The 15109-nt window shown below is 39.2% G+C and overlaps 2 protein-coding genes and 1 pseudogene across 2 annotated transcripts; 2 read left to right on the top strand and 1 right to left on the bottom strand.

Annotated features, from left to right (window-relative positions):
* Positions 1-1091: 1091 nt before the first annotated feature.
* On the bottom strand, positions 1092-2181 carry LOC140674238 (uncharacterized). The gene is made up of 2 exons (XM_072907622.1): positions 2175-2181; positions 1092-1933 (listed from the first exon to the last, which is right to left on the bottom strand). Exons 1-2 carry the CDS (start codon positions 2179-2181, stop codon positions 1092-1094), a joined length of 849 nt encoding a protein of 282 aa, XP_072763723.1.
* A 3655-nt stretch (positions 2182-5836) lies between these two features.
* On the top strand, positions 5837-8437 carry LOC140674237 (uncharacterized). Its single transcript, XM_072907621.1, has one exon. The coding sequence runs from the start codon at positions 5837-5839 to the stop codon at positions 8435-8437; it is 2601 nt and encodes an 866-aa protein (XP_072763722.1).
* Positions 8438-12728: 4291 nt separating this feature from the next.
* LOC140674072 (uncharacterized) lies at positions 12729-13648 on the top strand (annotated as a pseudogene).
* Positions 13649-15109: the final 1461 nt, after the last annotated feature.

Below are 15109 nucleotides of genomic sequence, written 5' to 3'. Positions count from 1 at the left end.
TAAGAAAGCTAATAAAGATCAATCAATCAATCAATTTTTCCCCTTCTCCCCTTTTCCTTCTCCCTCTTTTCCTCTCCCTCACTTACTTTCTCCCTTCCTCCCTCCCCTCCTCACTCTCTCACTTTCTCTCTCTCTCTCTCTCTCTCTCTCTCTCTTTCTCTCATAAATAACCTATATATTTAAAAAGCAATTGATTTGTTCAGTACTTACATAGGTTTATGTCCCGAAAGTTTTAATACTGAATCAGTAGTAATGGGGCAGGTATGGCCCGTCAAAACAAACCCCCACCACCGCGCCCTCGGGCACCGCGGGGGGTGTTTGGTGTTTTCTCCCACCATCACCGGGACTGACAGAAAAAAAAGTGGTGGTTGGAGGGGGAAGGGTTCGCGCTCAGGTAAGAAAAATTTATTTTTGGAAAAATTTTCTGGTTTTCTCGGGGCTTGAACCTGGGTCCTTCGTATTGCTGATCCTGGTCCTGGTGTGCTGAGCTAAATAAGAACTTACTAGAGTAAAGGTTAGATAAGGCATTTATGTTACGTATTGGGGCAGGTATGGCTCTTGGGCCGATATCGATTACGGTGCTGGTGAAGGGAGTAAAAAGCGCTTTGACGTTCTGCAAGCGGAGCAGGTATGACTCTTGGGGCGATATCGGTTACGGAGACGGTGGTGAGACGGAAAAGCGCGTTCTGCACGTGGGGCAGATATGGCCCGTCAAAACAAATGACGTCACATGGTAGTTGATCATGTATAACGTCATGCCTGTGAAAATGAAAAAAAAGATAATAACACAGGAACGTGCAGGTTCTGTCAAACGCGATGGTATGACGCAACGAAAGAAATAGTATTATCGGTGTCTTATATTACGATGAGCGCCTATTGTTGAAAGAGGTTGCGGAACATCCTCTTTCAACAATAAAAGTAACGGAACTACTTATATGTAAAATGGGAAAGAGGAGTGGGTGAAAGAAATTGACAATAGATTTAAATGTACAAATATGTAACGTTTATATTTAAAATTTTTTACAAAATCAAAATTATTCAAGAAGTTTTTACAAAATGAATAATTGAAGAAAATATTCCTGGGATAATGATTATAATTTTCGTTTTGTTACTATCATATGTACAATTTGATTGAGGTAAAGTGAGATTATTTCTAAAAATGTTATTTCAAAGTATATATCGAGAAATGATAAATCTTTTAGCTGAATGCGAACGTTACGTTCTATTTCCTTGCTATTACTATTGATCAGAAGTTTTATAATACTGCTATTAATGTTACTATTGATAGGAAGATTTATCTCTATTTCGTTCATTAGATATCGCGCACATTCGTTGACACTGTTGGAAATTAAATTTAGTTGATTCAAACGAGCGTTTACACATCCAACTATATTTTCCAATCCCAGAAAGGTTGCTCTCTGCATTACTATCGCAACGCTGTAAGTTTTCCGTTTCTTCGGTGTAGGTCCGTTTGCGTTCGTATCCTCGATGTTTTCGGAAGGAAGATCTTCTTGCACGTTTTCGCGATACGCTACTAGCACAGCTCTAGCACCATATGCGGTAGTAAAATTTATAATTATTTTGTTGATGATAATCATACTCTGTTTAATTTTATCACCGTTTAAGTACAAAGACATTTGTTCCATGTTTTCTTGAAATTTCTGCCACGATTCCATATCGGAGCAAATTCCTTCAGCGCTATGAGATGATAATTTAACAATCGGTAGAAAATCCAGTTCCTCTCCATCCGACGCCATAAGGCCCACATGAATTTTCTTCGTATAGGATGAATTCAGGCCATATGTTGTAGATAACAACATACGTTGCAGTTCGATTTTTCCCACGAAATTGCATTCTGACTTAGAAGCGCTGACTGAATACAAGGATTTCTTGAAATTTGAAATTTCCTTACGATTGTCCTTGATAGCTGCTTCTACGTAGAAAATCGAAGTTCGAATAATCACGCACAGAATACAAACGAAAACAACAAACTTTTACAGTTGAACTTGCTAGTTCGGATGGTAGGAAACGACTGAACTTAATTTTCTCGAATACTTAAATTAGAAAGATGAAATAGAAATGTGGTGGAGAAAATGCGCTCAGAATAATAAAAAATTATATGTGTATGGAATTTTAAATCAATGTAAAAAATAGATTATAAAAATGTACGTTACTCTCCATAGCTTGCCTGTGTCGCGTCTAAAGTTCAGAGAATAATATTTTTATAACGTAGTTTTACAAAAATCGTGAAAAATATAATAAAAGAAAATTGTTCATATATATATATATATATATATATATATATATATAAAATTGTATTCAATATAAATTTAGAGAAAGAATTTCTAAAGAGTGCCAAGAAAAAAAAACAAAACCTTGCGTCACATATAAAAGTTATAAAAAAAAAAAAAAGATATTTATTTATTGCTTGTTGGTTTTTCCAAAATGTTTTCACGACATATTTCTTATAGCTAGCCGCCGGGAAAATAAAGAAAATAATAAAGATTACTTAGCGTAACAAAATAAAAGGAATAAGTGTTTATTGCTTGTTGGTTTTTTCCGAAATTTTTTTCACGACATATTTCTTATAACGTGCCGCCGAGAAAATAAAGAAAATAATAAAGATTACTTCGCGTAACAAAAAAAAAGGAATAAGTGTTTATTGCTGTTGGTTTTTCTGAAATTTTTTTCACGATATATTTCTTATAAATAATCGGCGAGAAAATAAAGAAAATAATAAAGATTACCGAAATTTTTTCACGACATATTTCTTATAACGAGCCGCCACGGAAATAAAGAAAATAATAAAGATTACTTCACGTAACAAAAAAGAAATATTCGTTTATTATCATACGTAACAAAAAAAGAAATGTAAACGTGAGAAATAGATTATTTCCAAAACTTTCTTTGAACTTACCGTTAATCCATCATAAAAAAAGAAAATATAATAATAAAACATTCTTTCGAAAGTTTTGCATTGTATTGTCCTATCGCATTTTGTTTAATAATCCGACCAATGCAAAATCAAAGAATTTTCCCCTCTTCCTAAAGAGGCGTTTTCTTTAAAATGTATAAATATGGTTCTCCGTATTGAAAAAAGTACATTTTAAGTTCCGAATTTGAATTTTATCCATCACGCGAGTTACAGTGCAAATAATTAATTATCATGTCGAATCTTAAAAACGTTGTAGAAATTTGCCTTTCACTGGCACAGAGTTTATGCGGCTAGAAATTTGACAAATTGTTATCGAGATTAACAAGCGACGACGAAAAAAATTATAGCGTCTTCGGAAAGTTCGCTGGCGAATGTCCTAGCGTGGTGCTTGCGGTATTATTCCGCCTAGGGCATTTTTGCAATTTTCGCGAACTTTTAAATATCGCCGGAGAAGTTATCGAATCGCAGATCTGTTTTGGTGAGGAAGAGAGCGATGCTGGTGGGCACATAGAATTTCTTCGGCTGCATTTTCATCGATTTCTCCAGAATTCGAATGGTAAGTTTTTATTTTTACTTTTATCGGGTTTAAAATTATAAAATATGTTATTTAAATCAAACAATTTTTAGACTCAACGCGCCCGATCGTGATCGCGACAGTCGAAGGAAATCGTCTCCCTCGAATAAACGAAGATCGAACCGGAAGATTAAGTTTACGCAGAAGACGACAAGCAGACACGTCGCCAGAGGCGGGACCTTCACGTAAGTTTTAACACATATTTTATAGCGATGATAAAAAACAAAATATTATTTTTCAAATTTTAAAATACCGTACATTTCAGGACGGGCTCGCATAGTGTTAACTCCAGAACCTCCTGTTATCGATTTAACGGAGGGGGAAGAGAATGACACAGAGAAACCGCTTTCTGGAGAAGTTAGCTCGATTGACAAAGTGGTCATATTCTCCCAGTTTGCAAGTAAGTAAAAAATATTACATCGAATAAAAAAAAATAGCGCGAAAGATTTTTTTAAACAAGAGAAATAATACAATATTTTTTAGATTACATCGCAGCAAACGAAGAAGTACGGAATGAAGACCTGAGGGAAGGAAATGAAGAGTCAGAAATAGAATCGGGCGAAATGACTGAGGAAGAAGAAGAAGAAGAAGAAGAAGAAGAAATGAAAGAAGAGGAAGAAGAAATGAAAGAAGAGGAAGAAGAAGCAAAATGCGAGGAGGAGAAAGAAGAAGAAAATGATATAAATGACGTGTCGATGATAGAAGAAGGTAATAACTTAACACATTCTTTATTTCTTCTCTTACGTTTAAATTTTATTTTAATTGAAAAAATTTTACTAGGAAACTTTTACTCAACAACTATCGTCTCCGACATTTCATACACGCCGGTGTACGATCCCTAAAGATATACCGACGTAACAGAAGGTTGAAAGGAGAATATTAAAACGAGTAAGTTAGCTTAACATAAATAATAACATAACAATTTTACATTATTAACAAAATTTAAACGTAAGAGAGAAATATTTTACGAAATATTTCATCAAAATAATTTAATTATTCTTATTTTTCACAGTACAGATCGAGGGTGGAAGAAGCGGCGGAATACAACGTCAACAACATCAACATCAACAAGTACGCGTAGGAGAAGAAGAAAATCAGTCGCATGCAGATGAGGAAGATCTTGACGCTGTGGAAAACGAGCTCGATAGAAGAGAAGAGGAGGGTGTATATACTGGCGATCAGGTAGAAAATAATTTTAGAAATATTGTATTATTATCGGAAAACGTGCGCCAATTTAGAAATTTCGGTATAGAGGGACGCGAAATTAGTTTTCGTATCCGACCCGTACCCGAGGAGGCTAATGAATATAACTGGCTAGAGAACGCGTTTCGGGAACTTCACACGTACGTAACGCGTTCGTGCGTACCAGGTGATTACGCCGGGATGACTTTTGATACCAGAAATTTTACGCGTAGACCCGCAGGTATATCATTCCGACCATTTCGCGACTTGACTTACGAGAATATTTGGAATCTTGTAAGTTCGTTAGCGCAAAGTTGCGACGGTCATGATATAGCTCTAGCGTTTAATATCCGCGTTTCTAAAGTTACTCCTCCTCAGGGTCACGGACGTCACGCACTTACACGGGATATTATTGTTAAGCGTTCGATTTTAACGATTTCCAATTCGGACAATTTATGTTTCCCTCGTGCGCTTGTATCCGCTCAAATTTTTAATGAGCGTGGAAATTTGCGCACGGGAGAGTTACATGAAAAATGGAACGCAGTGAGACGACAAAACTCTGTGTTACAACGCGACTTAGCGTTGCAACTTACGAGGAATGCAGGTGTCACGATTCCTGAAAAAGGAAGCGGAATTCCCGAAATCGAACGCTTTCAACAATATCTCGCCGGGGATAATATTGCTGTAGTGATATATAATATCGTTACTTTTGATCGGAGCGGTAAACCGTTGTACAACGGGGTTGAATTCTTAGCCTCTCTCTACAGCGAGAGACAAGAACGTGCTTAAATATATTATTTCATCCGGACATAAAGCATTTCGACGTAATTTTAAATTTAAGGGCCGCCGCGAGTGGGCGAGGATACTGCGTTCCGTGTAATTTAAGTTATCGCTCCGATAAGGGAAAGCATCGATGCTCTAACAAATGTCCGCGATGTAACGCGATGCCGCCGTGCGAGCAAACAGATACGCCACATATTAGGTGCGATAATTGTGGACGGGGATTTTTTAATCGTGAGTGCTTGGAGCGTCACCGCGCGCGGAAATCATACGATGAAAAATCGCAAAAAAGCGTTTGCGAAGTTGTACGATTTTGTAACGATTGCGGCCGGTTAATTCAAAGAAATAAACAACACGAATGCGACATGGCTTATTGTACCGTGTGTCATTCTTTACAATCACTGAACCACCTTTGTTATATGTTACCTATTCGGCGCAGCGATAATTCCAATTCTTATTGTGCGGAATTTATCGAAGAGAATGGGGAGCAACAACAACGGAGGAACGGCGGCGAAAATAATTGTATACCCGCACGTAAAAAAAGCCGCGTAACATTCGTGTTTTACGACTTTGAGACGAGACAAGACGAAACGCTCCAAGGTACCACGAATGTAAAAATTTACGTACCTACGCTCTGCGTCGCTCATCAAATTTGTGAGTCATACGCGGAAATAAATGAAACCTCGGTGCGATGTCGTTGGTGCGGGATTCGGGAATATATATTTCATCGTAATCCCGTACAGGAATTTGTAGATTTTGTAACGCATCCGACAAAATATTTTAAACAAATAATTTGTATCGCACATAACGCTAAGTCGTTTGATGCTCAATTTATTTTACATCATATCGTGGAAAACCGTATCTCGTTAGAGCCGCAAGTAATTTTAAATGGAACGAAAATAGTTGTATTAACGGTGGGACGTACAAAATTTATCGATAGTGTTAATTATATGCCGATGCGTTTATCCAAATTACCCAAGGCTTTCGGTCTGACGGATATTTCGAATAAAGGTATTTTTCCTCACTTATTTAATACTATCGATAATCAATCTTATGTCGGTCCACTGCCTGATGTACAATATTATTCACCTGATTCTATGCAGGTGAAAGAACGCGAAAAATTTTTGGCATGGCACTCGGAGATGACGCGCGCGAACTACATGTTTGATTTTCAACGCGAAATATTGGATTACTGCCGTAATGACGTAGATATTCTTAGACAAGCGTGCATGGCTTTTAGAAAGATCTTTTTACAGCGCGGGGATGTGTGTCCATTCGAGGAATATACAACTATTGCTTCTACGTATATGAGAGTATTCAGAAAAAACTTTTTGCGCGAAAGAGAGATAGGTGTTATTCCTGCGGGTGGTTACAGACGTGTAAATATTCAGTCGCGCAAAGCTCTACAGTGGTTAGTGTGGAAGGAGCGTGAGCTCGGTCATCGCATTATCCACGCAGGGCGAAGCAGGGAATATCGTTTACCCGATGGCACGCTTGTCGATGGGTACTACGAGTCTGTGGAAAACGGGGTAACGCAATATTACGTGTTACAATTTCACGGATGTTTCTGGCATGGTTGTCCGAGATGTTTTCGAGTCAATCGCGATAAACCGCTTTCGTTAGATCATACAGATACAAACGATTTATGTTATGAGCATACCGTCGCAACGACATTGCGTCTTCGAACACGGGGATACAGGGTCATAGAGAAATGGGAGTGCGACTTTGATCACGATATAAATGAAAATGTTGAGATGCGTGAATATTTGCAACATCATCAAATGTTAGACAACGAACCGCTCGATCCTCGACACTCCTTCTACGGAGGGCGCACGGAAAATATTATGACGCGCTACGAGATTACAGGAACGGAGAAGGTACGTTACGTTGATGTATGTTCACTGTACTCGTATGTGTTGAAAACCGGTGCTTTTCCGATCGGGCATCCAACGATATACGTAGGCGAGGAATGCGCGGAATTAATCGGAATATCGCCGGGATATAATTTCGACTCGGTCGAAGGAATCGTACGTTGCAGAGTACTCCCTCCCCGCAATCTCTTTCACCCTGTATTACCCTATCGCGTGCAGGGTAAATTATTATTCGCATTGTGTCGTGCTTGTTGCGAAACATTTTCTCAATCCGTGTGCGCTCATGAACCTTCCGAACGCGAATTCGAAGGTACATGGATATCGTGCGAATTAAAGAAAGCTATTGAGAAAGGTTATTTTGTGACAGAGGTTAGTGAGATTTGGCAGTATAATGTCACTCGTTATAATCACACCACGCGCCAGGGAGGTCTATTCGCCGGATATATAAACACATTTTTACAATTAAAGCAGGAGACTAATGGTTGGCCGAGCGAATGTACAGATGACGATGCTAAAGAGCGATATCTTCGTGAGTACGAGGAAACAGAAAGTATTGCTCTTGAGAAAAATAACATCGTACACAACCCCGGTTTACGTTCGGTCGCGAAACTAGTGTTAAATTCTTTTTGGGGAAAATTTGGTCAACGCAAAAACTTGCCACATACTGACATCGTTAAAACGCAGCAGAAATTAATGAGCCTACTCACTAGCCTGCAACATGAAATAACCGATATATTGCCCGTAAACGACGAGGTAATATATGTTTCGTCACAAATGCGACAAGAAGCAATCGTACCATCACCTCTTACTAATGTAGTAATAGCAGCTTACACAACGGCACAAGCAAGATTAAAATTATACGGATATTTAGAAAAATTAGAAAGCCGCGTTTTGTATTATGATACCGATTCATGTATATACGTGAGTACCGGCAATCCTCAGGAATACGAACCGCGTACGGGTAATTTTTTAGCCGATATGACGGATGAACTCGCAAACTACAGCAAGGGTAGCTACATAAAGTTCGTATCCGGTGGACCGAAATTTTACGCGTGTGGTTCGTACACCCGATGGACTCACTCGCGAAGTTTGTAAAGTAAAGGGTATAACTCTGAATTTTGAAAACTCGCGCTTAGTTAATTTTATTAGCATTAGAGAATTATTATTACAAAGAGAAAGAGAGGAACAGGCAGAGGAACAAGTAGAAGAAACAACCCCTGAATCAAGGATAAATCTTCGGTTTAAAGCCATTCGGCGCACAGTGTTTCATGATATAATTACGCGTGATGAAACAAAAAGATGTGCGCCTGTGCTATTAAAACGAAGATTTATAAAAACAAAACGATATTCTCTACCGTACGGGTATTTATCAGAAACTTGATAGATATTAGCATACTTTCCTGTTCACTCCTCTAACTTTGCGTGTAAAAATATAGAATTGCGCACGTTTTCCGCCCACCCTGCGTAAAATATAAATATTGTCAAAATGTAAAGTTTTGTAAAATAAAATTTTAGTTTTAAATATAGCTGTAATTTTTTTTATAATAAAATGTAAATCTTAGTTTAGTTGGAAAATATAAATATAGCTAATAAGAAAAATGCTATGTAAATGCATATATAAAAATAAAAAATTTATTTTTAATAAAAATATTGCTCCTATTTCCTCCCACTTTTTATATTTTTTAGTTTTATTAATTTAGTTTTTAAGTGGTATATTTTTTATTTAGTAAAACAATTTTTTTAAAAATAGCGCGTACGCTCAATCCCTTGTTATCGCGAGCATATATATGCTGGTGAGAGCATTTTTACTAAAGTTACAGCTTATCACCGCGCCATTACGCTCAACGAGATATTCGCTAGCACGAGCACGCCACCGCCGCGGGTGGAGGGCCCCGAAGCGCGGATAAGCTTATTCCTCTGCATTCCAACGTTTAACATTAAAAATTTATCGCGCATGCGCATTTTTAACAAGCTTATTATTATTATTTGTAAGGGTGACGATGAACTTATTTCATTTATAAATTTGTGTATAAATGCGCAATCGCTCATTTTGCAAAATGGATGTACGCTGGAAACATCCTTGGACGTCGATCGTCTGCGGACTTACGGGATGCGGAAAAACGATTTTCGTGGAAACTTTCCTTCGAAGTTTATCAATTATGTTCGATGTACGATTCGAGAGAATTTTATTTTATTACGCCGAGTGGCAAGATGCGTATCAGCGCTTACAACACGCTGTGAGTGAAAGAGAAGTAGAAGAGAAAAGCGCGCGAAGAAGCGGATACTTTAGCGGTAATAATACTTTGAGAAACGCGAAAAAAAATATAATTGAATTTCGAGAGGGATTGCCGTGCCCGGAAGAATATTCCAACGATCCGCTTTCTCCGAAATTGGTAATAATCGACGATCTTATGAGAGAATCATCATCGTGCGACGCTATCGTGGATCTGTTTACGAAAGGAAGCCATCATAAGAATCTCAATGTTATTCTTATCTCGCAAAATCTGTTCCATCAGGGGCGTGACATATCTCTCAACGCGAATTATATAGTTGTTTTCAAAAATCCGCGTGATCGTGCCCAAATTCGTCATTTAGCACGTCAAGTATATCCCGAAGACCCAAAGTTTATGGAAGAAGCATACTAAGACGCAACCTCGAGACCGCATGGGTATTTATTGCTTGATTTGAAACAATCCACTCCAGACGAATATCGATTTCGGGCGTGTATCTTTTCCGATGATTCGCTGCATTACGTCTACGTACCTCGTAGATCGAGCAATAGAGGAGGGGGTATATAAAAGGAAGGTGATTACATACGCATCTTGCCAGTCGCGTTATTACATCGTAATGGTAAAAGAGAATAAATATCCTTCGTCATCGGCGTCACGGAATTCGTCGGACGGAGCAATAAAAACTGCTAGACGATCAATCGGCGAGCGAAACGCATGTCTTTTGAAAACTTTATGCTATCTGAAAAAAAATCAAAGAGTGTCTTTCTTACGCACTGCAGATAATAAACTAATAAAGTGCATACAAGAGTGCGCTTATAATACGCTCAAAGGAAACGTACCGCTTGGAAGTAACGAAAAAAAGACAATTAGCCAAGCATAAAACCATCCTACGACGCGTCGCGACAAAACGAGGTAATTGGAGAGGCAGAAGAAAGCTACTGGTACAACGGGGAGGATTCTTACCCTATCTTATTGCTCCTTTACTCGAGGTTATATTATCACGGATTATCGGGAAATGAAAAATTATACAATTTTTTATATCAGCTTTTTTTCAGAATAAAAAGTAAAGCATTAACGATTACGATATTTGAATAATGAAAAGAGCTAAAAAAATGGTTTTAATTTCTACGGATAATCTCGAGAGAATGCAGCGCATGCAACATCAACATCATCCGGAAATAGCACCCAGCGCATCATCGTCGGATAATTCGATAAAAAAAAATCTGGGAAATGTTAACGAAAATAATAATACGGTGCAGACGCCTGGAACTACTTTATCGCGACTCGATACTGAGATGTGCCGTATTCTTAATCTCGCGACTCCCCGCGACGAGGGGGAAAGATGGAAAATGTATAAGGAAGTACTTCAACGTTATCTTCACTTTGTTTGAGCTGCGAGAAAACGTTTACGTAACGATAATGGCGAGGTAGATGAAGAGCAGAACGAAGACATGAAAGATTTGTATGATGACGATAACGATGAACTTTTGGAAACGCAAACTTTAATTAGCAGTGACGGTAACATTAGCGGTAGTAATGCTAGTAGCAGTTTCGGAAAAAAACGCGCTCAATCGGTGGAAATGATAAAACAAATAGTCGTCTCCGTGCCGAAATCTTATCGCGACAAAGCACGCGCTCTATTGAAATATTTGGTAGACATCCCGGAGTCTAAGATTAGCTGGGATAGACGCGGAGTTGTGACTATAGACAGTATAGTCGTAACGGGATCGAATATCTCGGATCTCATAAACGATGCGATATGAGAAAGAATAACCGTAAAAGCAACCGGAAGAATTCAGTTTGCTCGATTACTGCATGATATAAACACGCCTTCCAATCTCATAGGTAATCGCGATTTGTTACGAGTTCATCGTATTAAAAATCCGTTACCTCGCGGGAGCTCCACTCCGAAGAAAACTCTGCGCTCAAAATCATACACTCGTAAATTAAACGAGTCTGACGCAGACACGATATTTGTATCCGCCGGCGAAGACAGCGCCGATGAAACATTAACACACGATAACGAAGATTCTCCGTCAAAAGGGAAAAACGTTTACTCGATTGGATGAGACTCTAATGTCGGAATTCGAAAAACTGTATTACCCCTCACACTACGCAGGGTATTCCGCGGTGGACAATTTAACGCGAGCCGTTAAACCGAATTTTAGTTTACAACAATGTTCTCGACTGGCTTAAATCGCAAGACGCGTACACGCTGTATCGACCGGTACGACGAAAATTTCCGCGTTTACATTATAACGTGACAAATATCGACGATTTGTGGGAAGCTGATTTGATTGATCTCCGTAATCTCAAGAGCTATAATGACGGTTATTCCTATTTACTCGTAATCGATGTGCTTAGTAAATTTGTATGGGTTGAACCTTTACGTGACAAAACAGGTATCTGTGTAATACGAGCTTTTGAGCGTATATTCTCGAGAAGCAATGGTCGTCTACCGGTTTGCCTACAGACCGACAAAGGTAAAGAATTTATAGCGCGTCCTGTACAAAAATTCTTAAAAGAAAAAGACATTCGCTTTCGCGTAACTCGCAATCCTGATATTAAAGCAGCTATAGTGGAGCGTTTTAATAGAACACTCAAGGAACGTATGTGGCATTATTTTACGCATAAAAATACACGACGTTACATAAATGTTTTGCAGGATATCGTTCACGCTTATAATCACACGCGTCATTCCAGTATCAAAATGCAACCTGCGGTCGTTACGCGGGAAAATGCCCGCATTGCGCGCGAAAATATAACTCTTCGTTGGAAAAACGAGAAATGCGAAAAACAAAAGGCTAAATATCGCGTTGGCGAACTCGTGCGGATCAGTAGAGCAAAAGTTATCTTCGAGAAAGGATACGAGGCAAAGTGGAGCGAGGAGATATTTCGAATTCATCGGGTTCTTGATTGGCGAAAACCGCGAGTGTACGAACTAAGTGACTTAGTCGGCGAGGTCATAGACGGTATTTTTTACGAGCAAGAATTAGCCCTAGTTGAGAAAAATTTACAGGAGGAAGAATTTATCGTCGATCGCGTGATAAAGAGCAGAGGACGTGGTGATAATAAACAGCTGTTAGTTAGCTGGCGTGATTATCCTAGCAAGTTCGATAGTTGGATTCCCGCTTCAAGTTTAACGAATCTTTGAGATGAAGGAGGACCAATTTCTACTGGTTCTTCCGAGCAATAGCAGTATGCGTTATTTTCCGGACAATACTACCTCGTCATTTATTACGGAATTGCCTCAATCGATACAGTTACACGGCGAATGGGAAGTCGCGCTCAGCGAAATTCAATTTCCCAATACTTTTTTTCATATACAACGCGGTGAGAATATACTCACATTCGCCGATGTTGACATTCAAGGTAACGAGAAAAAAGATTCTGTGATAATTTCGAGGGAAGACGAAATACGGGCTGGCATTTATAAAAATATGGACGAACTTCTCGACGCGATTAATACGACGTGTAAAGGAGTCGGTTCGCATTTTCATCTGGATCGACAGGGGTTATCCGCCGGTAGTATAGAGTTTTACCTTGAGTGTGATGAAAATAAATGTAAACTAAATCATTATGTAAACTTTTCCGATAAACTTCTACGAATACTCGGTTTAGGGGATGCACTTTATAATGCTCCTAAGCGGGAAGGACGATACTATACTATGCTTACGACGTATAATCCTGATTCAAAAACAAAATCTACATCAATTTTTGTTAAACTCGGTTTTGAAAAGGGACACTTTGGATTCTTTAGTTACGAACCCTGTAGTTTGGCTCGCGGTATTCCCGATAACTATTCATTTATTGTGATATTTGCGAACCTTACATAACAGGCGATGTGCAGTCTCCTCTTCTCCGAATAGTGTCGGTCGAGGGGCATGGTCGCGATTACGAGTACGGAACGAATCAAGTGAAACATTTCTCTTCTCTGCATTATATCCCGTTACGACGAACAAATTTCAGTAGGATTGAAATCGATATAAGAGATCAGTTCGGAAAAAAAATAGCATTCGAATCCGGAACATCGACTGTGACGTTACACTATAGGCGAACCCGTTAGTATTGCGAACGTCGGTGTCATAGGGAAAAAGATAAAAATTAAGTTCTTAAATGCAACATGACAGACTACTACGAGTATTACAATTTACAAAGCGGCAGAGTTGGTGGAATTCCGAGAGTTTTCGTCGGCGCACCTTATCAACGCGGTCATGGAATCGGAAGTTTTCTAGGAGGATTATTTAGACGTATACTACCTTATCTAAGTAGAGGAGCGCGTGCAGTAGGGAAAGAAGCTTTACAAGCAGGTGTTAATATAATCGGTAATATTGAAAATAATATACCGCTAAAGGTGTCGGCCGAAAACCGTTTTAAAGAATCGCGCGAAAATCTCAAGAGAAAAGCTAAAGAAAAAATAAGTAGTCTGATGAAAGGCTCGGGATATAAGACAGATGCGAAAATGCACGCAGCTCAGTTTCCTTTCGCCGGGCTTAACGCGCGTATCGTTAAATCCACGGTAACGTCGTCACGTAAACGTCAGCGATCAAATAAGAAAAGATTACCGAAAAAAACCAAAGCGCGGAATAAAACATTAAAAAGCAAGGGGAGAAAGAAAAATCGCAAGTCAAAGAAAAGACATAACTCCTCCACGAAACGTCGTAAAACTTCTAGAAAGCGCACCGTATCCGACATATTTTCTTAAACGATACTACGCTAAACACAGTAGACAACGAAAATATCGGTAAAAGATATTGATAAAAATTTACGGTAAATAATCATGTCTTTTCTTCATACGCATTCGAGCGAGTGTTTAAAAAGTGAACTCGACCTTTTTTCTTTACCACCCACGCAGACTAGCATCGAAAGTTCACAATGGATCTATTACAAACCCGTCAGCTCGCTCTCGAACGACTCACCGATAGAATTCGTCATCCCAGGCCATGGAGAAGAATATTTAGATCTCACACATACCATGCTGAGTCTTCGAGTGCGCGTGGAAACCAACGACGACCTCGCGCCGCGAACGGGAGGTACCGCCGCCGCCACAGAGGTCAAAGTAGAGCCCGTAAATCATTTACTCCACTCTATCTTCAATCAGATCGACGTGTATTTCAATCAAAAGCTCGTGTCGCCTCCGAACAACGCTTACGCGTACCGCGCGTACATCGAGGCGTTGTTAAATTACTCTTCACCCGCAAAAACTACCCATCTAACCTCGAGTCTGTGGGACGCGGATACACCCGGATACATGGACGATCTATTGGAATCAAAAGGCAACGCCGCGCTCGTAAGACGAACTCGATACATTCACGGAGAACGAGCGCTAGATCTTATAGGACATCTTCATTGCGACGTTTTCAATCAAAACAAATTTTTAATTAACGGCGTAGAAGTACGCTTACGACTCGTACGCTCGAAAGATTCATTTTGTCTCATGGAAAGTAACAGTTTATCGAAAATTCATATATTGGATGCCAGCTTACTTGTGAGAAGAGCGAAAATAAGCGCCGGGGTGTTACTCGCACACGCTAGA

The sequence above is a fragment of the Anoplolepis gracilipes genome, chromosome 15 (genome assembly GCF_047496725.1).
Source record: "Anoplolepis gracilipes chromosome 15, ASM4749672v1, whole genome shotgun sequence".
Lineage (NCBI taxonomy): Eukaryota > Metazoa > Arthropoda > Insecta > Hymenoptera > Formicidae > Anoplolepis > Anoplolepis gracilipes.
This window is presented reverse-complemented; position numbering and strand designations above follow the sequence as displayed.